Raw genomic sequence first — 26,673 nt, forward strand, 5'->3', positions numbered from 1 at the left:
ACAGACAGTGCAACGAAGTACACATTCCTGAGCTTCTTGCGCATTCATAACACCAGAGGTCTGGAGAAATATCTGAAAAGAGCTTACAGACGTACATGCTTGCAGGCACATTGTAAATATTACTGAGGATGTTCAATTTTTTATGAGTCTGAAGACATGATCTCGAAGTTTCTTCCTGGCTTTTGCTTGAAAGTCCTGGAACATCTTTATATTCTTTTGAATAACAATCTTTGAATGGGATGAAAAAATGAGAAGCGTTCCAAAGTGTGAATTAGAAATGCCGTTATATTATAGAGGAGTGTAAAGAGAAGAATTTCTATCTGGCCGATGGAACTGTGTCATACACAATTGCCTGAACTGTCTGCTGCCCATTATGATTTGAAGGCTGAGCTCACAATGGGGGCGAAAGCAAAAGGCTTGAAAGCCTTGTAAAGAATTTCTGAAAGTTATGATCAGTATTTCTTTCGCATTTTTTTGTGGGTCGTCATCATGGTCTGAGGATAGCCACACATTCTTTTCCATTTTGCCTCGCAAGCCCTCACGTTTTCATATCTGCCCTTCACGCTCCCCCTTCAACTCGGCCTACCTTCATCTTCATCATTAGCGCTGACGGTGAGGATGGTGGAGCCTACGTCTGCGTCTTCATCCACATCGACTTCATACACAGTCTGTGCAAAGACCGGCTTGTTATCGTTCACGTCGCTGATGAAAATCCGCACATAGGCCGTATCTGAGGGGAGAGAGAGCAAACACACGCGAGATTAAACAACCTCTGCTGATCTTATTCTGTCAACCTCAGCGCATTTGCCTTTCTTTTTTACCCTTTCCTTATCTGTTCACCACCCCTCTTTCCCTCTCACTCTGTTAACCCTTTACTGCTGATGCACCAAAGATCCACTGTTGCCTTTTAGTCTGCTCTTCACTCTCTCACTTTAATGTTACTCTGATTAAACAAATAATAATAACAAGTGATAACAACAGCAAAGAGGAACTAGGCGAGTCTAGTTTTGCCAGACAGCCATTAGCCATATAGCCATTGTCACAGTGGTGTTTCTGGTATTTCAAAAACAGGACCCTGACAGGTTGACATGTCATTCAGAGCTGTGGTCATGTCTTCTCCATTCAAATAAACTCACATCAGTGAGTTGCGCCACTTCCTTTGAATTCTGTTCCAAATGATTGTATTCGTTCTTTCCTGGGTTGTGTATTCAAGCCCCACCTTAGCTGACTGACTGTGAGAGGAGTTTGGTGTGTTCTCCCTGTGTCTGCATGGGTTTACTCCGGGTTTTCCTCCCACAGTTCAAAACATTAGTTGGATTAGCTACTCAAACGTGTCCATGAGAAAATCGTTAAATAACACCAGTCTTGCTTAGTAAAGACATTTTGGATGGATTTAGACAGTAAAGGCTTGTAAATGCAGGGAAAATGGCAGCCGGTTATTCATTTTTTGCCTTTCACTAGTATAGGTAGATATTTTAGTGAATTGTTGCACACTTCTTTGTAGCTATTATAGTCCTAAAGTTCTTAAACTCATCTCTTGTTCGCTCGTGTAGGTTCAGTTTTCCACATCCTGGCAACCTGGCTGAGCTTTGCTTCTATGAAGGAGGGGAAGGAGGCAGAGAGCTCTCTCCACTGTTTTGAACCTGTATTGCAGTTCCTATTTTAAATGCTTGTTGTCAATATTAAAGATCGCTCCTTTAAGTATGTTATTTTTGGTCTTTTGAGTCTGTGTTGTCTCCATCTTTGCTTTCCCCTAAATTCTAACCTCTTTTTATTCCTCCCCACTTCTGTTTCTCTCTCTCTTCCGCTTTTCCTTCTCTTCCTCTATCGTCCTCTCATCTGCACATCTCCGCTTTGTGTCTGATGCCATCAGAGCAGACAGACGTGAGGAGAATTTCCTGAGGGTCTGAGGTTGGGAGGGGGTAGGATTGCGAGTTTGGTATAATGTGTGTGTGTGTGTGTGGGGGCGGCGGAGGGGGGGCGGTATCTCATCTAATATTTCCCTCTTTGATATCAGGTTCAAAACACACATAATGTTCAATATATTCCTCAATACATGATCAATTATTTAATCTGGTTGTGGAGACAGTAACAGAGCTAAACAGCAGGGGGAAACTGTGTGGAAACAAACAGGTGGGAGAACGAGAGTCCTGCACAAAGTGTGTGTGTGACTGAAAGAGAGCAAACGCAATGTCTGTCAGCCCTGACAAGTTGACGTGTCGTTCAGAGCCGTGGTCATGTCTTCTCCATTCAAATAAACACACATCAGTGAGCCGCGCCACTTCCTGTTGCTTTGTTTTGCTGTAGTTTGACAAGTGGATAACTCTGACAGGATGACTTCATTACACTGTTCCACAACTCAGTGTGTGTTTGTACGTGCTTGTGTGCGTGTGTGTGTCTATTTGTGTACGTGTTTCCAACCATCAACATCCTGTCGTTTATGTCTCTGTGTGTTTCAACACTTCATATTTCTCTCACTGTGATGGGGATATTCCTGTGGAAATATTTGAAATAGTACATTTTGTGGGTTCTTTTTGTTGTAAAAATGTTTTTTCAGCAAAATCAACATTGACTTTGCAAGCTACAAACCACCAAATACATGTATGTATTTTGTAGGACTGACCCCGAATATTCAGATATTCGTTCATTGGGTAGACATTTGGTTTATAATTTTGAGCTTTGGATATTATTTTTTTTTGATAAATGTGGTGATAAAGGCAACCCTCCACTCCACATGTATTTAGCCATGTCAACATAAAAGTCTTGAAGAAAGCCTAACAATCTACAGCAACCTACTTACAACGAAGCATGGCAAAGCTACAGTTCATTTTGTCAGCTTAACCCCTCAAATTAGAACTCCTTCACGAAGCTCTGGTTTATTTGTGTACACTCTGTGCTCTTAGTGGCACCATGTATGCACGAGTTAGCCAATGACTCAGCGACTGGAGCCATGCTGGGAGCCAAAGTGCAGCTTTTACAGCAGGTGCTGAGAGCTGATTTTCTGAACAATAGGGCTGGCCCCAAATATTCGGTTATTCAGATATTTGCTCATTGGATGTTTCTAATTTTGAGATGCGGATATTTTTGGATAAATGTGAGTATCAGTAAAGGTAATGCTCCACCACATTTTCTCCCCACTCCACCCATATTCAGGCTCATCAACATAAAACATAAAAACTCTATTACATAAAACTGCCTAAAATGCTAAAACAACACACTTACAATGAAGCGAGGTGACGCCACAGTTAATTTTTTCAGCTTTGTGCCTGAGCACCTGCACTCCAACTGGCTAAATTGTGTATACTCCTGGTCCTAGTTAGCAAGCTAGTTCACAGGTTAGCAAAGAGCTAGCTTAGAGTCACAGTGCAGCCTGGAGAGAGGGATATTAAAACAGGGTCGGAAGCAGATTTTGTTAATGACAAGAATATACACTGTCCATAGGTGTGAGTGAATGTGTGTGTGTGTGTCTGTGTTGCCCTGTGAAGGACTGGCGCCCACTCCAGGGTATATTCCCGCCTTGCACCCAATGATTCCAGGTAGGCTCTTGACCCACCGCGACCCTGAACTGGATAAGTGGTTACAGATAATGAATGAATGAATGAAGAATATACACCACCCCACTCTCCGAGTATTCTAATATTCGCAGATTATCCCGGCCGAAGCTCTGAAGCCCAAAAAATGGTATTTGGGACAGCCCTAGAGTTTTGGCTGTTTTAAGCCTGAGCTGACTAGCCAATCAGTACACTGACTACCACACACCAGCTAACTCTTAACTCTAACTCTTCATTAAGGCAACTCTTTAACAGATGCTTCCCTACATAATGCCGCAGGTATTTAACAACGGGAAATGTCTCCCATGCTCCCAAGCCCAAAAGTCAAAAACGTCTCTTAGGAACTCTCACCTGATTGAATCATGAATATTGACACAGTTAAACAGAATGCTCTACGATCTCATGTCCACAAAATGGCTAATCTGAAGGCAGCGTGCTCACTATTTAGTGGGTGGGCAGTGTTCTGATAAACACATGCAGATACATGCACACAAAAGGTGATGTCAAAATATCTGTGAACAGCAATTCCCAAGCTCAGAATATGAATGTCACTTATTTGATTCCATAGAAACCAAGCTAGACGATATTGTCCACTAAACTGGGGGGAAAACTGGGTGAAAACCCTTGTGCTAAAATGAAATGCATGCATTTGTCCTCCTGCACATTATCTCTTCACTTTCTTTTCATTCTGGAGGCTGAGGCCTACAATGTGAGCCATCTGAGAGAATTGGAAGAGCAGAAGACCCTTTACAGACTCATCCATCATGGTAAACAGCATGGTGACGCCCCTGAGAAAGCTCACTGTCTACGCACACATTCATTTCACATTCATTTACTCAAGAACTGGAGACTCACAGAACACTCAGGAGCTTTCGCGCTAATTTCTCCTTCGTCATCTACTTTAAATATTTGGACAGATATTAAATGTATGCTTGACTGGTACAATAAACAATGAATGATTAAAGTATCCAATGGTATATATCTATGTAGGGGAGGGGAGGGGGGGCATATCTCAACAGTGGGCCCAATCCTAGCTTTCTTTCTCGAATAACAGCTTAAAAAAACAAACCACGACTGTTTTCCTATTCCATACTATTATAGAATTACAAATGCAGTCAGTAAGCTAGATTGATAATAGATAGGATCAGGTTGTTTTCATTCTGGAAGCTTACAGATGCAAGCAGCACGGCCCTGTAAGCTGCTTGACCTCTTCAAGTTGATTTTTATTCAACTGATCACGCTGTGTAGAAACAATGCCACCCAGGTCGCATAAAACATGCAAAAACAGCAAACACATCTCCCCTCTCTCATTGAAAACAAATTTCAATATTTTTCTGCAGGAATGATGTTTTGTGGTAGCAAATATTTAAATTTTTAACCTCCCTGCTCTCCTTTGGTCTTTGTATCTTTTTTCCCCTTCACAACCACAGCCATCCTCACCCTCCCTCACTCATATCTCATATATCTCACTGTTGTTTCTGATCTGTAGAGCTTTCTTTCTGACCATTGACTTGATGGTCACATTGCCTTTGGTCTTTGGGGTTTGAAACTGAACTTATTAGTTGACTTGCAGAGAAATGAAAGAGAGAAGTCAAGGTTTGATTTGGGTTTTACCCTTTCTGGGAGTTTTATATGAGTGTTATTGTTATAACACTGTGGGCAAGCCATGAGAATGTTGGCCAAGGAAACACACGGCATGTAAAAAGTGGTATAAAGTTGTGTCCGTTAAAATCCAAAGGGAATTTGATTATCCAAATGATATCGATAGTGTTTATATCAGTGTTTATCTTTGGGAATAAGGTTATTACCAAATAAACAATACAATGCAGGTCAGTTGTATCAACAAAGCAGTACATTAGTTGTATTCAAAGCAGTAGATATTATTAGATATTAATTTAGTTTCCTTCCAAGGTCCACAAACACACATTGGCAGGTGGATTGGCGACTCAAAAGTGTCCATAGATGTGAGAGAATGTGTGAGTGTGTGTTGCCCTACGAAGGACTGAAGCCCCCTCCAGGGTGTGTTCCTCCCTTGTGCCCCGGTGATTCCAGGTAGGCTCTGGACCCACCATGACCCAGAACTGGATAGGCGTTTACAGACAATGAATGAATGAGTTTGCATCACTATATATCTCACAGACAATTAGTGATTACATTCAAACTAACAGCAGGACAGTTTTACAATAACTTTATTCATAATGTATTTTTTTAAATGTTACACTCATTGTATCCTTAAAGATTCCTCAAAGCCATTTGTATTTATTTTACTCTCCCTTTATAATCCTCACAGTGCCATCTGTGAGGTTGAAGGCTCCAAAATCTCACTTTGATGAGTGGGAAGCCTGCCACGATCTCTTTTCAAGCCACTAGCCACATAGCGTCTCCTTGACGTGTGGTCCAGAATTCTGATCACTGGACTTTACCATGCGTCCAGTCACCTGACTGAATCCATGCACAACAGTGTAGAGAAGAGGGACTGGTCCCCACTGTTGAAAGCCTTCTTAACAGCAGGATAACTGTGTGTGTGAGTGACATTTCCCAAGGGCTCTTCACCAAGTGTACAGCTTCACAGTCCCCAAGTGCAATTTTCCCAAATTCAAGCCCATAGCAGGGTAATTATAAATACTCTGATAAATTGCTGATTTAAATAGCCTTCATTCTCCATCAGCTGGTCCTATAGTTAAAGTATATGAGAAATATAAGGTCTTACACTGTAATCACAGTATTAAATTATAGTGCTTGGGGTATTTTAAATCAACTTTTTATATTCCGTTCGTCCACAAGTGTTAGTATTTAAACACTTAAGCAAGAAGCAAACTCAATATTTATTCAAAATTGTTTTTTTTTTAATTCCATCAAAAAAGTAATATATCCAAGGCTCTAGTAAATAAATATTAATATTCTTGACTAATTTTGTCACCTCTAATCAGTTTAAAGAGTATCAAAATAAACACCATTATTCTGAAATATGTCTCCTAGACATGTGGAAACAGTTCTGTGTCTGACTTGATGCCCACTAGATTTGCTAAACTTTACAGACAAACCTCAATATGGAAAGATTCATCTTCTTTAATGTGCACTAATTTGGTTCATGTTTAATCTCCATGGAAAATCATTGACCAATGGAAAGGTGACCATGTACAATACCAAGTGCTGGCTAGAGATTCATAAATCCTCCACAGAACTGGGCTGAGGAGCAGTGCAACTGTATTCTTTAAAGTGATGGAGCTCAGTTTTAAAAAAAACAAAACAAAATTGATCCATAAGTAAGTGTACGACTAATATCTGATTAATGTGCAATCCAATGCTAAATACAATCAAATACTCACACCAATGTTCCATGTTGAGCCTGCCCAGAAAATAAGACTCTGCTACTGCAGCAAAGTGAGGAAACACTCAATAGTCATTAATATTCTGTAAACGGTTCTTCCTGATCAGGGTTGTGTTGGAAGTCTACCAGGAATCATTGAGAAAAAGGCAGAAACACACCTGGACAGTGGACACTCAACATTATAACCCTTAATTTGGGAAATGTTTTAATTAACTAATAATATTTAAACACTACCAATAATTTATACTTTTGCTAAAATATTTTCTTTATACTTATTTATTTATTCATTTATTTGGTGAAATATATGTGATGCTACATTGCTCAGCTCAAACCAAACAAGACAAGGTTTAAGACTCATTTTGCATTGGATGCTGGTACAAAACAATGTTGCAATATTCATTAGTATATCATCAGCCACCATACATTTCATTACCATCAAAGAATGATCACGCTCACACAGTGCAGCTATGTGCATGCTGTATCAGATCCACAGTGCAAAGACATGCCGGAAGTCTGCAAATCTTTTGCAATCATGTTTAAAGAGGGAATGATGACACGCTGAGGCCCAAGAAGCTCATTACGACTCATGCAGAGTTTGAGGCTGATTAGGTCTGTCTGAGCATCCTGAGCATCATCAACACCTCAAGCCTATGCACAATCAGCTATCAACCTTCTTCACTGGTGCCATGTCCAGAGGTGACTTCTCCTGATCCAGAGAATTTAAAAAATCTACTCCGGATTGTGCTATAACATATTACAGGAAAAACAAATCCTGTGTTCTGCTGTGGATTTCAGTTTCTCATTGTAGTAAATGCATACATTATGTCCATTACAGTGTGCACATTGATACAGTGCAACATATGATGCCCAGGTAATGGAGGTACAGGGCTATGGACCAGTGGAAGTGTATTCTTCGTTGTGTGATGCTTTGAGTGTGGGGGGGAGCACAATTTGGTACCTTTGGGAAGAGTTGGGGTGGCGTCTGGGATCCAGAACTAATTATCCAGCATTAGTAGCTGTGGCTAAACGCAAATCCTCACTGCATTGTTCTAGCATCTAGTGTAAAGCCTTTTGTGTAATGGAAAAGGCTTTTACTGCAGAAATAGGGACTCAAACTCGTAAATAATACTCTTGATTTGAGAAGAAACTTGAGTGAGAAACCTCTAATCATCAAATGAAAAAAAAAAAAAGTGAATCAGGACATTAAGCATATCCCATGTAGGATCTTGGAGGGTGAGGGCTTAGAAGATGTACATCACTGTCTATGTTAAATGGTACAGAGTCTGCATGCTTTTCTGGTTATACCTGAATTGGGTTGTCCGTGTCTCCCAGGTCTTGCGGACTCCCAGCCGTCCAGACTCTTCACTTCCAACAGATACGAGCCCTTTGTCTCCCGGTCAAACACGGCTTCAGTGTATATGGATCCCAGCTCAGGGTCAATACGGAAGAACTGGTAATCTCCACTGCGGTCATTCAGCAGAGAGTAGGAGATCTGAAAAAAACAAAAAAAGAGGGAGAATAGCAGTTTTGTGTTGATTGTTGTTGTTTTTGATTACCTTTCTTGAAATTGTTTCATTGTAAATACTAAAGAAATAATAATAAATGGAGGGAGCAGTGGAGGAAAGCAATAGGGAGAAGAGAGAGAGAGCACGAGCATGAGCGAGAGAGAGGGAGAGAGAGGAATAAGGAATAAAAGGAGTTGGGGATGAGAGGATATTCGAGGCTTGGCAGAGAGAAGTCTGGAGGGAGACGAGTGAAGAGGAGGATAGAGTCTGTGATTAATCGGACTCTTCCTGTGTGGCTCAGAGCCACAGACTGATCCCACCTCGGCCAGCTCTGTGTATAATTAAGCTGTTGAAAGCATGCAGCCTTCATTCATAACTCATTCGCACAGGACACCGATCCAGCACCACAAGATGCCTCTCCACAGTCATCAGAAAAGACGTATTGACAGTTTCGCCGTGCAAAAATTAAAGGCTCCCCGTCCTACATTTTCCTTGTATTGTATTCCTTTCCCTCGGGTCCACTTACAATATCTGTCTGAGTTTATGCACCAAGTACTTTCATAATTCATTTTGCAAGTTGTATGAACTGCATGTACAGGACTGTATGTAAATACCAAGGTCTTATTCAAAAAGAAGTCAAGGCTGACGACATTTTAACTTCAGTACAAATGAGCAGGGTCAAAATGGCTGTAGGCTGAGGAAGTTGCTTTATATAAATGTTTTGTTTACTATAAAGACATCCCAAAAAATACATCCACTGTCTGCTGCTTTTGCACATTTGGTTTCACATATGGACGGTGAATGGTATGTTTTGAGACACTTACAACATTATATATGGAAAAAAACCAAAGTTTAAAATGGGGATTCCCAGTTTTTGGGCCCTCATGAGTCATTCTCCATGAAAATGAATAAGGCTAAAGCCAGGGTCTGGCCACTGCTCCATCAAAAAGAGGAAAATTCAGTTTTCCACGTTAAGGGTCCTTGAAAAGTCATCGGCAATAAGAATAATGAAGCCCAAGCCATTGGCCTCTGAAGGCTGAAAGGATAAAAAGGTTCGGCTGCTGTCTCTCCACAGTCTCCAATGGCCCCCAACAGCAATTATCAGGCCAAAGCCTCTTGGAGAGGTCCCACTACAGCAGCATGGTGCGGGTAATAAATGGTGTCCTGCCAGCGGAATTAGCGCAGAGAACACAAATAAGAGGTGGAATTAAATGTAAATGCCATAATAAAAAGCTGGTAGCGGGTCAGGTTATTAAAACAAGCTACAATCTCCAACTGTTACAGTGAAAGCAAGAAAAAAAACATTAGTATTCACACCCACAAATGATACTCATTATCTAAATGTGGGATTGCATGGTATCTATGATTCAGCAGGCTTGTTGCAAGGCTGCTCAGAAAGAGGGTGCAATTAAGCAGCCAAGGACTGTGCGGATGCAATGACACTAGAACATATCAGCGCACACCCTTTTCCCTCGGCCAGATGCCACACACTTCCAAATATCATTCTATTACAAGGTTAAAGAAGTGTCAGGTGTGTTAGTTGATGAAGGCATTTGGGAAATGTCCAATTAAAAACCAAAAATAAATAAAAAGTGTCTATATATATAATGTATATGGATGTTTTTACGGTGTGGGTTCAATTCTCAATAAGTTTATGCACACTATGTAGAACTATTATAATCCAATGAGCTATAAAAGTGTGTGAGACTGATGGACCATATACTTTAAGCTCTGCCCCACAGAGGCGGCAGAACAAGCGTAATGAGCACATCTTGGCCGGGTTAGTGTCAGCCCTCCAGCACAATGAGCCGATGACAAAGCTTTTGACTGCGTACGTGTCATTACTCATGCTTTATGAGTCCTCTTTTGATGACTTAGCGGTAAGCCTTGCTTTGCTCTCTCCCCTCACTTAAACAGCTTCAAATTGTCAGTAATTTATTGTGTAGACGCCATAGAAGAGATAGCAGCCTTGGCTGATTACAGCCCTCAGTGAGTCCACATCCAAACCACAGATGGTTTTATCGAATGCCGGACACATTATTAAAAAGAAGGACCCAGCAGATGGAAATGACGGCAATTGAAGGCCCAATACTTTTGATGTCTTTGTATGTCAGCTCCGGCCCATGCGACAGCCAAACTTAATGACAAGTGACTTAATCTGATGTGAAACACAAGAGAAATGAAGCCAATCCCATTAAATTAGTCAGACCTCAGTGGACAGCAGGATTTTACTTTCAGAAAAAAAAAACAATGACCAATGACAGACCTTAACTGAAGAGGCCACATGTGTTCTGTCTTTACATCTCACAACTCTGCGTCACTGCCATAAAGACAATGTACACATTCCATGTTAAGCATCACTTTAGTGCTATGGGGGAAGAAAAACTGCTATGGTGTCATTGCTATTATTAATTATGGTGTAACAAAGAAGTCATTGTTAGAATATAAATGTGTAGTAATTTGATACTGCTAATTCCATTACATAAATCAATAGCAAATATTCTCATAACAGGTGAAATGCATTTGGAATTCCTGCTCACACCTGCACAGAAACTATCACATTACATCCAATAACAAAAGCACTACAGTCACAGAAATCAAGATACAAATAAGCTCCAATTTCACAAGATGATCCATTTTGCTAAGGCCATCATTTAATTTTTTAAAGTTCTATACAAGTCTGGGCTGCCCGAGCATCGTTTATCACCATACACTGGTTCTATAGAATGCGAACTGAAGAAAAAAATATTTTGGCCACTTTCTTTAGAGCAGTTCGATAGCAGTGAAAGGTTTATTTCCACGACACTTTGTTGAAATTTTATAGGAAATTATATAATTGAGTGAATGAGCCTAAAAGCCTCTGAATGGGTTTACCAACAATGCACTGGGTCAAACCGAACATGGATGGCAGAAAATAATAAATGCCATTGCTCACCTTTCCATTTAATCCCAGATCAAGGTCATTGGCTGACACTTGAAGAACAAGTGTTCCAATCTCTGCCCCCTCTGTCACCGAAGCCTCATAAATGGAGGAGGTGAAGAAAGGAACGTTGTCATTCACATCTGTTGATGAAAAAGGAAAGAAGTCAGAACACAAAGATACAAACACTCACAAAGAGCTCAAGGAAAGAAATGTTTGATATATATTTATATATACACACCACGAGTTATGTATGATGTGTACTTAAGAGTGCCCCAACTTCTGACCAGCTATTGAATTGTGGACATACAGATTTGTAACCTCCACAGAAAGGAAATAAATGGAAAGGAAGATGGAGATGCTCTGGAGCAGGTAATCGTGAACCTAAGGTCACCCTATTCAATGCTACCTGTGGCCTAGAAGGCAGTGAAAGCTTTCAGCATTGGCAGTGAAGCAGCAGAACAGCTTTGTCAGGAACAATGGAGCTTTGCCTTTAGGAAGACACAGAATGGCTTGGGAAATCCAATTATGGATATTCTTACATTCAGGACACATGTTGGATGTCCACAAACTTTTGGATATATAGTGTAGCATAGAGATCAGTGCAGCTTGCATAAGCACAACCTTCTGTCATAAAACCTCACTCAGAATGTTGCTAATGTGCCGGGCTCTATGGTCTGTCAATCATTTTTGCTTGCTTTCAAGTCACAAACAGCAGCAAAGCATTGAAGTTAACTGTCATTTTCCACAGACATGGCTGTCCCTTCTTCAGACATCAACCTTGAACTCAGAGACTCATTCAGTCGTTCTCTGGAAGTTGCATGGCTTCAGCTGCAGCTGTTGACACGGGTTAAGAGACCATCATCCAACAGAGTCACAGAGCAACTTCAAAGACGTGTTGTTTTCTCTTTTTAGATGCCAACTTCAATATCACACCTTGACCTCACAGTAAATAGAGATGAAATCAAGCAAGGAGACATAAAAGCAGCCCTACTGGCTTACTTCACATACTGTACAAACTGCCTTTTCCAGCAGACAGCAATAAATGTGTCAAAGTAAATCTGAGCTGTAAAAACGTAGCAAACAAAAGAATGTTCTTAAAAAAATAGCAAGGCAACATGGGCCTTTAGGATTGCGGAGCTAATTTAATAATCATGCAAACTCATGGTTAATTTACCCAATAAAGCACAGTTTTTAAGATTTTTAAGCTTTTAAGTGAGAACTACATTAAAGTGAATATTTTGCTGGATGTATAATGCAGCATTAAGAACATTTATAGGTGTAAAAGGAACTACTTTTGTGTGTTGCTGAGTGGAACTCAGGGGTGTTATCTACAATGCCATGCAAAAATAGGCTGGTCCCATGACTTACTCATACATATGTAATTAAAAGCACCAGTTTTCATAAACTATCCATAATCACACCAATTTAATGATTAACAGAGGAAACATTATGAGTCCTCCATTCCTTTCTGATGACCTCTGAAGCCTCTGGATGTTCTTTCAACATATCCCACCTAATAGATCTTAAATTAGTTTATAATATTACTAACACGGTGGGATATTTTGAAAGGTACCCTGTGGTTAGATAGATTTAGAAACTACATTAGAAATGGACAGGAAATCAGTGGTGATCATAAATTACACATGTGCTGGCTGGCCCTTGAGTAAGGCAAGGGAAGGCATGTTTATTTATTGCACACTAGTTGTACACAATGGCAATTGAAAGTGTAGGACTACTTTTTATTTCAGAAACAACAGGGAAAATGACATCTGAATACCCCAGCAAGTAATACATGGCCGCCATCTTGAAAGCCACCATATTGGATCAAGAGCAAGCTTTTTTAATGGGAAGGATGTTATGTAACATATCAAAGAAGACGGCATCACCTCAGAAATTGATTGCTGAAATCAGATTTGTAATATCTCTTGTGGTTCAAAAGTTATCACCCCAGAAATTAGTTAATTAAACTTGCTCATTGCAGTCTCTTTAGAATCGTTCTAGATCAAAGTGTTGTCCAAATTCTGTGAATGTATCATAAGCAACAAATAGTAATAAAAGTGAAAAAAAAACAACAACAAATAACTCAAACTTAAATTCATCATTTTGCCTCGAGGATTTGTAGAACTTAAGTGAAATTGTGACTTTGACACAGTCAGCCGGAGAGCTTGGTTCATCAAAAGTGGGATTGTGAGTCCTCCTTTGGTAATGGAGGGAAAGTCGGGGCAGTGGAATTTAGGGCAAGATCTTTAATGGGTCGAACGATCCCGGGCACTAATCGCCATCTGATGCACTTCTAGGATTTTAATTTTCTCCCAGCCAAAGTCGTAATCCATGAATTAAACAGCAGGTCCAAATCCATTATGACCTCTTCCCATCCACCCCCTCCTCTTCCCCTCCTCGCAAACTCCCCATTTCATATGCTACTGCTTGTGCTTTTAATTGGAGAAAGAGGGCGTAAATAAGAGAGCAGAGAAAGTGGATAAATTATATGTCAGTGTTTAAGACTGTGCACTCATGAATGATGGAGCGCTTTCCAGAAAAGATTGGCGCCTGGTCCCGACAAGCCGCCTCATCTTAGGAAGAGAGGGGAGGGAGGTGTGGAAGCGCAGTTAAAAACCAGCCTCATCATAAAACTCTTATTGGATTAATATTGGGCCGGGGATGGGGAGGCTGATCCTAGATCAGTATTAAAGTGTACTCATAAATGGAACAGTGCGAGAGATTCATGCATGACTTGAGCCCGATTATGGCTGTGGGGCAGAGCCAGTAAATTACAGAGGAAGGTAGAGAGACTTCCCGCAGCATTAGAAATGCAGAGCAATATTGAAGCAGAAAAGAGCTAACGGAGTGCTAAGATATAGGATATTAAAGAATGATGGCTACTGAGCTTTAAAATTAGGTAAAGGTAGTTCAAGGTCTAAGAGTAGGACTGAGGTGGATTAGAAGTCAGGATTAGTGTATATTAGGATTTCAATGGGATTAAACAATGAGGTGGATTAGCTTTTGGTTTTTATGAGGTGTGAAACAAATTAAACAGATGTGGGTCTGTGGTTGCGAAGGAACTGGCACGCGAAGGCAATGAATGTACACAAATCATATAAATCCAAATCCAAAGTGTAATTTCATGGTTATATAAAGTAAATGAATACAGTGGTTTTTCTTCATTTTTCTTGATTTCCTTCACTTCCAAATGCTGCTCCACACTTCAATTCCTCACTCTCATAACAACATAACCTACATATTAATTCATATTGGCTTCTGAATAATATAGAGTGGTCATGCAGTAATATGTTTTAAGATTAATAACAGAATATTACTGAATAATGAAATGCTAAGGGATTAATGGGAAAGGCTTGAAATGGAATGGTTTACATTTACATACATTTGATCGACAGACAGATAGAGACACGAACAGGCATTCCTACCTGTGAGGTTGACGTACACAGTGGTAAAAGCAGCTAAAGGCACCGCTGCTACATTCTGAGCACGGACCCTGAGCATGAAGTTGCGTGTGATTTCGTAGTCCAGCGGCTCAGCCACCAGAATGGATGCTGACCCATCTTCACGGTTAGGGGTCAAGTAGAAGCGAACAGGCATGTTGGTCTCTGGGACCATGCCATCCTCCAGGTTATAGGTCACTCTGGGATCACCCAGCGGAGAGGTGGCTTTGACTGTCTGAAGGACATGGAATGGGAAATATCTGTTAGAGAAGGCACCATCTTAAGGTGGAACAAATTCAGCTGAAACAAAAACAAGAGGAACCACCATATCTTTATCATAATAATTGTCATAATAATCCAAATTAAAAGGGTATTGGGTGACAGACATGTATAGTGGGAAGTCTGAACAGTGTTTTATTATCAATCAAAATGCCACTTAATAGGTGCTATATGTCCCATAGTTTTCGACTCTGAATGCAGCAATTCCAAATTCCATATGCACCATTTGGGAGGTTGTTATACTCTATATGTTTAACATCCATGTTGGTAGTTTTTTAAACTATTGCACAAAATCAGCCAAACTGAGTAAAACTGGATGGTGCAATCTAAATAAGCAGCAGAGCCTAGCACTGGCCAATGCTGTGATAACGCTTTGCAGAGTGCCAGGATTTCATGAGGCATTTTGTTATTATTGAGAGTGTGAAAACCCATGAGATTTACTGCAAAAAATGTGAATCTCACTAATAAACAGAGATGTCATAGCCATGAAAAAGAAAATCGCCTACGCTCACAGCATATTTAATATGCTTTCATATATTATATCACGGAATTTGTGACCGCAAACACATGCGGCAAAGAAGCCTCGCTGCTGTTGGTTCATGCTAATCGTCAACTCCCGTTTAATGCTATACGCTAAATACAAATACACTTGTTAACTCCACTAATGCATATTAGTCATGCCTGGGGGATGCCGTTATAGTTTGTATTCATGATTGAGAGGATGTTTGAGTTGAGCAGTGCATTCATCTCAATCACAGAAGCCCTCAACTTCTTTCTTTTTAAAAGTCAAACACTTGGCAATATCCCTGTTAATCAAAATCCCATGTTTAAAATCAGAGCATTCAGCTAGAACAAGACACTAGATCAATCAAACACCCGGCAGACTTCTCTTCTAATGGGGAAACTAACGTTTATACTGCAGATCAATTGCACCCGAGACCGCGGACCCTCTTTTCTTAGTCACTGTCTCTGACTCTCCTCTTTTTTTTGACTTCATCCGTACCCATGGAACATCCCTATGCAAGCCATTCTACATTTAGTAAAATATCCTTCTACATTTTTAATGGCCTTAATAGCTTATAAAAGAGCACCAGGAGAGTCACCAAATTAATTTTCAATGCACCCATAACTGAATGAAAGAGAAAAAAAGTAAATGGCCATGAATAATCCAAGGCTAGTGATTGGCTGAATCCCCGGCCAGCAAATGTGATGCAGCGGTTCACTTAAAAATAGAAGCGAGGGCAGAGAGTAACATGAAGGAATTGGACAAATACAGTCTTCAGGATCACTGGAACATGGCTTTTACAAGCACACAAATAAAGATAGAAGGAAGGCCTGTGTCCATATGCACATATATGTTTGTGTGTGTGCAGTTGGGTGTAGGCGGCTGCTAATAAATAGCTGCAGCTGAGTCTTGCTACTAATTGAAATGGAAATAGATGCTTGTGTATCTGTGCGCGAAGCTAGGTGTACATGGTTGAGCAGAAAACAGAGGCTGTCTGAGGTAACTGACAGAACATGACAGCACAAACACCATAGCTTCTGCGAGCTAACTCACAGCTCATATTTTCTGTCCACATGTCAAATTACTCACTTCAAGAACGGGATAATCTCTATTTATAATACATACTAAGAAGAGCGTGGGTTTTTATAGAAAACTGTACATAGAGCGGACCATCATGTGTTTGAAAATGTTCTGAAAAGCTTGTCCATCCATATTCTAGTAGTTTTGAAGACAGAACAGGTGGGTAGGTCAATTAGCCAGTATCAGTTCTGACCTTGCTAAAGCTGTTGTGGCAATATTCTATCATTTTTCTAGAAGACATTACCAGTAGGTTCCTATCAAAATAATTGGAAATCACATAAATAAGTCAATATTACCCCCCTATGGAGAAGGAATAAAGAAATATTCACATCTCTTTTCATGGTTTTCAACATTTAAAGGGCTCTTTGCCGTTTTTTCTGACGTGAGCAGAGAGAGAGGAAGCCTAGCATGTCTGACCAAGCCACTTTGTTTTTTACTCATTTATTGACACTGCACAGCAAATTCACCAGTGTTAAATCAACACCATTAGTGTTCAAATGTAAACTTGTCAACACTCTCAGTGTTAATTTAACACTAATAGTGTTGATTTAACAGCGGTGAATTTGCTGTGTGGGGTTTGTAAACACATTAGTCTCATTACACATAAATACAAACAGACTGGAGAGCTAGTAAATAGTGAGAGAACATCATATGAATTATATATATATATATTATATACATTATATAATAATCGTATTATAAATTATGGGTGGCACGGTGGCACAGCAGGTAGTGTCGCAGTCACACATCTCCATGGACTTGGAGGTTGTGGGTTTGATTCCCGCTCCGGGTGACTGTCTGTGAGGAGTGTGGTGTATTCTCCCTGTGTCCGCGTGGGTTTCCTCCGGGTGCTCCGGTTTCCTCCCACAGTCCAAAATCACACGTTGGTAGGTGGATTGGCGACTCAAAGTGACCGTAGGTGTGTGTGAGTGAATGTGTGTGTGTGTGTGTGTGTGTGTGTTGCCCTGTGAAGGACTGGCGCCCCCTCCAGTGTGTAATCCCGCCTTGCGCCCAATGATTCCAGGTAAGCTCTGGACCCACCGTGACCCTGAATTGGATAAGCGCTTAAAGATAATGGATGGATGGATTATAAATTATATCTAAATTAATTATATACATATATATATATATATATATATATATATATATTTTTTTTTTTTCTTACAATATTGAATGTCACCTTTAATCAAGCCACACTGTTGTGAGTAAAAAAGCCTGTGGATGGATACTGATTTTCAGAAATTTTCAACAAAATCCGTCAACACTACCGTCCCCACCAGGGTAAAGCTTCAAATATATGCAGGATATCACCAACGAAGATCCTGAGCCCTAAAAATGGTATTTAGGATAGCACTAGTTATTAATAAGGTGCATTCTGAGTATTTAAGGAGTTGAAACTGTTTATGTTGTGCATTTCTTCTTGTAAAAGAACCATAGAAAAGAAAAATAAATAGGATCGAGGTCTTCTGCTGGATCTAATGAAGTATTGATTACCCAAAACAAGAGCTGGGTGGTAATCACGATTTGTAGATACCATGCAGACTGCCTCAAAGGGAGGTTTCTTAGTGGTTATGCTAACTCACAGGCTTAAAAATAACAATATATTGCATTGATATTTGTATTTATTCAAATAACAGTTCTCTTCCAGGGAAATACTGATACGACTTACACAATCTACTCAGGTGGTTTCTACAGAGAACTGTATAACTTTGGTCATATTTTAGAGATATAAAAAAGCAAGGGAGGGGTCCATACCACTACGGGTGTGTCTCTAACAGTGTTCTCTGGAATGATCACTTCATAGCTGTCCTTTTCCCACTGTGGTGGCTGGTTTTTTACATTGGTGATGGTGACAGCCAGTTCCACAGAGCTGCTCTGGTTCCCTCCATCCGTGGCTATGATTTCTCTGGTAATGTAGGTTCTCTGCAATTAAACACAACCAGCAGAGCATGTTACATTTGATCCACGGTCAAGCCTTTCTCTGGGTTTGTAGCTAAAAACAAAAAATCCTCATTGCTAATCATTCAAAATTATTGTGTCAAAATTAAAGAAATAATGCTAGTGGCTAATTAGGCAGCTAATTTTATGTTTAATCACAACTTGAAATGGTGGTTAGTTTGCCTGCGTAATGAACAGAGTCAGCTTTGCGCAGGTTATCAGCTCAGTGGACATGTGTGTCAGAGGTGAGTTAGCCGGTTAGCATAAAGAGTGTCTGCTGGACTCCCTGTGGATGTGCCACTCAGGCTTGTATAAACAGAAGGGAGCATGCAGAGTGATGTGGTGACAGCCAAACAAATTCAAGCTGACCTCCTCAGATGAACATGCAAGCAAACGCACACACATACGCATACACATCTACACCTAGACACACACACACACACACACACACTCCCTCTACCCTTCACTGTACACCCTTGGTAGTCATGGCAACTGTTCTTTCTGAGACTCCTTCTCAAAGGTGCTCTCTTATCAACAGGTTTAATACTCTCTTGCTCACATGCTCTCTCTCTCTCTCTCTCTCTCTCTCTCTCTCTCTCTCTCTCTCTCTCTCTCACCCACACACACACACACACACACACACACACAATCCTTGGCTTCCTCCAGCTCACTTTCATTTACATTGAAAACAATTCAGCTTGTTGTTATGGATTTCCAAAAACCATAACATATATTATAAATGCATTATTAATGAAGCCATATAAAGCATGTTATAATTACAATATGTTGAAATACTTTACGTTTATTAACAGAAAATGTAGTATTGATATTTTGTAAAGTATATTCTCAACATTAAAAAAATGGTCTTCTAATGGTCTCTAATGAGTTTTGACATGAAACCCTTTAATAATGGAATGTCAATGAATCAATTCTTCAAAACCACCAGCACAAACTCAGTTATATCACACTGTTTCCTCAATGTAATTAAAGCAAAATAACAACTACAACAGATATCTTTAACCTGGCTCAGGTTTACTTCCACTTTTATTATTTCTACAACACGAAGGGGGTATGAGTCTCACTACACTGTAAGAAAAATACTGAGGAAAATAAAAAACAACTGCAACATGAACTGAAAAAGCTGCATGAGTACACAACAAGGGCGCCACGGTGGCACAGCAGGTAGGTGTGGCAGTCACACAGCTCCAGGGACCTGGAGGTTGTGGGTTCGATTCCCGCTCCGGGTGACTATCTGTGAGGAGTGTGGTGTGTTCTCCCTGTGTCTGCGTGGGTTTCCTCCGGGTGCTCTGGTTTCCTTCCACAGTCCAAAAACACACATTGGTAGGTGGATTGGTGACTCAAAAGTGTCCATAGGTGTGAGTGAATGTGTGTGTGTGTCTGTGTTGCCCTGTGAAGAACTGGCGCCCCCTCCAGGGTGTATTCCCGTCTTGCGCCCTATGATTCCAGGTAGGTTCTGGACCCACCGCGACCCTGAACTGGATAAGGGTTACAGATAATGAATGAATGAATGAATGAAGTACACAACAGCCAAAGCCAAGTGTTGGTAAAGCCGTGGTCATGTAGTGCACAACATGACAATATTCAGAAAATTACATTAAAAGTTGTATACCAATAAATCTGTAAGTCCAAAATGTAAAATGAGCTCACTGTGATACTTTATTAGGAGAGCTACACTTTATATCCTCTGCACACTGTGCTGCCCAGTCCCACACAATATGATGCACTGTGTGTGGCGTGATGTGTCCGGTGTGCGGTGGCCTTAAAACCCACAGCAAACTCTCTATAAACCAAATCTAAGACGTGATCATATTTCTAAAGTGTCCTGCTGAGGTATGGAACACATAGATTTTTTCCCTTTATTTGTCATTACTGTCTCCAGTGAGAGAGTAATCCATCTTCTGTCTAACCCCTGGAGATCCATATCTTTCTACCCCATACCAGACGCTCCACAAGAGCAGGACTGGGTGTGCGTGACACCAGATGCTGACCTGTGAAATGGGCTGGTTGACGTAAACCCAGCCGGTCACAGGGTTGACCCTCAAGTACTCAGGCTGCTCTTTAGACATGGAGTAAGTGATGGCTGCGTTAGTGCTGTAGTCATCATCATGCGCAGCCACTCGCAGGAAACTGGTGCCAATCATGGTGTCCTCTCGCAAGAAGTCTGTCCGAACAGAGAGCAGAATACAAATTATCCCAATCAGAGACATGGGGGAAATATGTGTGTGTGTGTGTGTGTGTGTGTGTGGGTGTGTGTCTAGCCTACAGCATATGCATCAAATCATAACAATAATATCATTCAGTTCACACTTCTCACTCTTAACAACAAAGCTGCTAAAAAAGACTTCTTTGGAGTGGTGCCATAGAAGGCTATGTTTGGTTCTCTAAAGGAGCTTTCAGTGCATGGGTCTTTAACTATGAGCTACTACTTCTTCCATCACTGTAAAAAGTACACAGATGTCTTTTATTGTTGGATGCAGTGTCTGCGCAAGGTCATTGATAACACAATTCAAACCGGCAAGTCCTTACTCTTGACAGAGTTTATCAGAGTAACAATAGAACGCTGAAGTGTAAAGTATGTTCTTATTCACGGGTCGCGTTTATCAAAAAAGGAGGTTTGTCAGACAAACGTGTCCTCCGTGTAGTGATACGAATACAAAGACACAATGCTCACACTCATAGCGCAGGTTCTCAAACTTGGGGCTATTGTCATTCTCATCTAGTATGAGGATGTTGAGCTGGCAGATGCCGATGAGAGGGTCAGCAGCCTGGTCTGTGGCCGTTACCGTCACTGCATACTCCCTCTGGCGCTCACGGTCAAACTTCCTCGCAGTCACAATCACACCTACAACAGCATCGGTAGAAATCACAAACATTTTTTAAGAGGCACCGTATGATTAGAGTTCAGCTGCTATACACAGATGTTAAGTGGTACGTGTATAATTTGGATAATCTCAGTGCATAAGGTCAATCCATGTTCAATGCCATGTGTCAGCTAGAGGGGCATATGATTGCATTTGATTGTAGAGTGGGGCAAATGTTTTCAATGGAGTGATGAGCACTTGCGGTAAAGTCTATTTGAGATAAGGTGGAGTGGCTTAAGTGGTCAAGAATTAATCATCCAAGATCTGTATCTGAATGTTAACGTGGCTGAGTGCTATCACATCCTCACGGAAATGTTTCAACGCTTCGGCTGAACTCTTTTTGTATATTTTTGTTTGCTGTGTCCTTCAGTGGTCAGGGCCACCACAGAGGAGGTGACGTTTGTGTTGTGCAGCATTCTCAGCACTGTAACTGGTGGATCAGACACATCAGTGCTGCTAGAGTTTTACAAAACACCTGTTCGACTGAGAATAGTCCACCTATGGGCAGCATCCAGCCACCACTGACTAAAATAAAACAAACACTGCCCCCTCCATCCCCTCCGGAGATGTGAATCTCCCACGGGTTGCCAGGTTGAGCAAACCTGAACCTATACGAATGAACCCAAATCAAGTTAAAGAACTTAGAACTTTCATTGCTGAAAAGTATGTGCCATAATCAGAAGAGCTGAAGTTTTAAAGGAGAGTTTTACAAAATCACTAATTATCATTTTCTGGACAAAAACATTAGACGTTCAGGTATCCAGAAACTTGTTTATGTGTGTTTAGCGCATGTTCCAAAGTGGAAAACTGTTTGTGTTTTGGCTCTTGATCCCAGCCACTGCCCAATTAGTATGGTTGCCAAACCCACGTTGCCAGGTATTATACACAATAGCAGACAAAAACAAATGAACAAAAACTCTGAGCTGAGCAAGCAAACAGAGATATTATTAGACTCAATCAGATCTAAAAACCTCTGCAACCGTCTAAAAAGCTTTATGAGTAAAACCAGAGCAGATACTGACGATGTAATTGAAAGATGGAGATGAGCCCGGGTGGATTACTAAACAGACGTTGAGTGAGCTAATTTTCACTTGAACAGGGACGCAAGTAATTCCTGACAAACAAAATACAGATGTATATGTATTGATTAAAGGTGTAAATTCTGAGGTTAATGTGTTTTAATGAAGAAAGTGAGGATTAAGATTAGGTTTCAAAAGCTATCTTCAGCCTCACATAGTCACATAGTGAATGTGGAACAGAAATTTAAATAAGAATCATAAAGCCTTGTAAACTGACCAATTTAAGATGAAACGAAACGCTTGAATATGAAAACTGTGAATAAGAAGCCGACATCTGCCTCCTAAAATGACATTCAGAGTGGAAGGGGACAATCAATAAGGAAGATGAAATCAGCCTCTTCTATTAAACCATTTAAGGTGGAAATGGAAAGTCAAATATGAAGCAGGAGAATACAGGGGAAAAAAATGACTGTGACTGTTTGCCTTTCTCTAGCGTAGTGAAATAATGTACACACTTCTGTGTAAATATGTTGATTATGGCACACACTTTTCAGCAATGAAATTCTTTAACTTGATTTGGGTTCATTCGTATAGGTTCAGGTTGGCTCAATCTGGCAACCCGTGGGAGATTCACATCTCCGGAGGGGATGGAGGGGGCCGTGTTTGTTTTATTTTAGTCAGTGGTGGCTGGATGCTGCCCATAAGTGGACTATTCTCAGTCAAACAGTGACATTGAGGTGTTTTGTAAAACTCTAGCAGCACTGATGTGTCTGATCCACCAGTGCAACACCAGTTACAGTGCTGAGAATGCTGCACAACACAAACGTCACCTCCTCTGTGGTGGCCCTGACCACTGAAGGACACAGCAAACTAAATATACAAAAAATGGATGGACTACAGTCTACTTTTAGAGCTACAAATGCCCCAGTGTGGTAAGGGAAGCTGATGAAATGAACACTGAGTGCAGGTGTCTTTAATGTTATGGTTGAACCATGTACATATTAACTGATTTTATATCACTGTCGAATGCTTTGACATTTAAAGTGTTTCGATTTGAGCAGCCATTTCAAACGTTCTACACAATCCTCTCTCTCCCCTCCTCTTTAAAAGACTGGGAAATTGATGACCAATGAACAGTTACATTTCATAAAGCTTTGCTTTTTCTAAAGTGAAGGCTTGAGAGAAGGCTTTAAATGCTATCTTTTCTTTTTCCTTTGAGATCTGGCACATTTTAAAAGGCTATGATTAAACTGAATTAGTCTGAACTTTCGAATTCATGAAAACACTTGAGCGTAGATGACTTCCATGTGCCAGTGGCAAATGAGGGGGTTGAAAAAACGAAAAGACAGCGAGAAAAAGAGGGGAACAGAAAGAAAAAGAGAAACAGGGTGCGGGAGGAAAGAGAATGCCTTAGTAAACGAAAGAGATTAAATTAACCAGATGCCCTTTACCACTGTCTGAGTTACACATTCATATGTGACATTTTATATTTGTCAACAATTAATATATCATGTCTAACAGGTTTATTCAAAGGACTGATGGAACTCGGCTTATCTGTGCTATTATTTGAATTATTCCGTTTTTCATTTTTTCGTTTTTTTTCCAGTGGCAATCAAATGATTGACAACATGGAAATAATTAGAATTTAATTGGTATTTTTGTTGAAATATACTTTGCATGAAAAGGGAATGCTCGGGTTTTGTTTGCTGTACCTGTATCGGGATCAATGTTGAAGGCTGGAACAGTGCTGTCTTTATGCATGAATCCATATGTCACTTTTCCATTGGCTCCTTCATCTGCGTCCACAGCGTGCACCTGCAGCACAAACGTCCCTGCCGGCTTATTCTCTGCAACAGATGCCCTCTCTTTATACTGCTGACACTGGTTGAGAGACATAGCGGAAGAGGGAAAGAGGGAGGGAAAGAGAGAGAGAGATTATAAGACAAATCATTTGATCCAAAGCTAATTCGATCCAAAGCTATTGAGCTAATTCGACTTTTAAGGCAAAAAGAATGCTGTCATAAGGAAACCTCTTCAAACCTCTTCAGCAGCGCAAAGTGGAGCCACCATCTAAGCGTCAGCCCTATCACCATAAGGTGTCATTTATGATCCCCTGGGAATGCTACAGCTATCTGCAACCAGGACTCCAAGAGAGTAGAACTGATTTGAAGTTATGTAATAACATAATTTTGGGAGTAGGACCACACCCGAACTCCTCCTCTCAGCCTTATATATACCCCGCAAATTCAGTCGGTCACCAGGGCGACACACACTTACACATTCACTCATACATATGGACACATTCAAGTCGCCAATCCACCTACCAAACGTGCGTTTTTGGACCGTGGGAGGAAACTGGAGCACACGGAGGAAACCCATGTGGACACAGGGAGAACACAGACAGTCAGAAGCGATGCTTTAAAACATTACCCCAGGACCCTGGAGCTCTTTGACAGCGATTCTTCCTGTTGCACCACCATGCCGCTCCATGCTTTTATATTAAATCTACATTAAGAATGCTACATAAAAGTTTAAATTTCAAAAGAAACATAAAAGATAACTCTCCTGACGATTCCTAATGATGGAACTAGAGAACTATAGAACCAGAAAGATAGAAAAAAAAGGAAAAGACATGAAAGTGGCTCAGCAAAGGTTGAGAATGTGGGAGAGGAAGAAAGAGAAAGAGAAAACCAGAGAGGACAAAGAGAACGAGACCAAAGAGCAAAAGTGGAAAGAGAAAAGCCGTGGCTTATGAATCCCTCTGTTTCCGTTCAGTTGAGATTCATCTGTGTTTTATAATTGAAGCATCCTTGAATCAATTCCATCTCACCGAACCCTTCAAGACCCCAGGAATAAGCCTGGATAATTCAGCCATGCTCCACCACACACACCTTGCTCAGCCTCGTCTGTGTGGATGTATGTATGTCAGAAGAAACGAAAGTGTGGGGCCTCATCATTAGACGGCTCAACTTTCTTCACCTCAAATGAGATCTGGGAGCGTGGAAGGATGCCATAAATAAATCCATGGACATATAAGTAAATAAGATGAAAAGGACAAGGCAACACAATTCCCCATTTGGTCCTGAGCGGCATGTTTTTGATGGCTACTTCTGACACTTAATTAATAACAAGGGGCTTTCTCTCACTCTTCCTGCTGTCCCCCTTTTTCTAATCCTGCCATTCGTTAACTAGGGCTGTGTTCTGTATTCAGTCAGGTTAGTCTACGCTCTCGTGAGATCCAGGCCTCAAACTGTACACACACACACACATGCGCGTGTGCCCACACACACACACACATGCCCTCTCCACTCTTCAGAAGCTGTTAAAAAGCCTGGCCCTAACACAAACGAGCCCAGGGCCTAGGAGAGGCTTTGGCTCCCAGGGAATGCCAGCAGCCACTGATGTTCGCTCTCCACACACACACACACACACACATACACAAGATGGACCTGCTTCTCAGCCAGGAACTCACACCAGAGGGGTCTTAGCATTTGAGGCTTGGAGGGTTGGAAAGGAAGGAGTTGGGGAGGAATTGAAGGTTGGCAGAGTGGGGGGGGGGGACTTTGAGGTGGTAGTTGAAGGCACTAATGCAACATAAAAGCACCATCTCTCTTTTTTCTGTCTTCCTCTTATCTGTCTATATATATATACGCCACACAGGAACACACCCTGGGGGGAGGATACCAGAGCATCCAGAAGAAACCCATACTGACACAGGGAGAACACACCAAACTCCTCACAGACAATCACCTGGGGCTGGACTTGAACCCACAACCTCCACATATATATATGGAAGCTGTTACAGCAGTGAAGGGAGGACAAATCCACAGACAGATGAAAAATCCACTCAAATCAGACACCAACGAGTAAAAGAGGAGCGAAAGAAAACATAACAAAAGGGATAAAAACCAGTGTGACACAAACTGGCCAAAATCTGTGACATAAATAAAAGCAGGAAGGAGGGAGCACCGGACAGAGGGAAGGGGAAAATGCTGTCAAACTGCGCAGTGGTGCGAAAGCGCTATTTCTTCTCTTTTTTTGGGGGGAATTTCAGCTTCAGAGATTTTCAGCCGTGTTTGTGGGAGCAGCTCTGCCACTTTAGCTGAGAAAAGCCTCCCTTGCTCCCTGCTGTCTGAGCAGGAGCGGAGGTCTCCTAAGGGAGGAGGGCTGACCTCTCTTTCTGTGAGGCCTGACGCTAATTTACCTCACTTGCTGGCGAA

The 26,673-nt window shown here is 41.1% G+C and overlaps 1 protein-coding gene across 1 annotated transcript in view; it reads right to left on the reverse strand.

The window, feature by feature from the left end:
• Window positions 1-26,673, reverse strand: part of LOC136678457 (neural-cadherin-like) — a 176,267-nt gene that overhangs the window by 96,544 nt on the left and 53,050 nt on the right. Inside the window, exons 9-16 of the mRNA XM_066656510.1 lie at window positions 24,166-24,334; window positions 21,245-21,415; window positions 20,562-20,734; window positions 18,370-18,537; window positions 14,736-14,985; window positions 11,323-11,450; window positions 8,188-8,374; window positions 587-730 (exon numbers count right to left, since the gene is read on the reverse strand). Coding sequence (XP_066512607.1) covers window positions 587-730; window positions 8,188-8,374; window positions 11,323-11,450; window positions 14,736-14,985; window positions 18,370-18,537; window positions 20,562-20,734; window positions 21,245-21,415; window positions 24,166-24,334 — 1,390 coding nt within the window. The remainder of the gene's footprint in view (window positions 1-586; window positions 731-8,187; window positions 8,375-11,322; window positions 11,451-14,735; window positions 14,986-18,369; window positions 18,538-20,561; window positions 20,735-21,244; window positions 21,416-24,165; window positions 24,335-26,673) is intronic.

Source organism: Hoplias malabaricus, chromosome Y (assembly GCF_029633855.1).
Source record: "Hoplias malabaricus isolate fHopMal1 chromosome Y, fHopMal1.hap1, whole genome shotgun sequence".
In the NCBI taxonomy this organism is placed as follows: domain Eukaryota; kingdom Metazoa; phylum Chordata; class Actinopteri; order Characiformes; family Erythrinidae; genus Hoplias; species Hoplias malabaricus.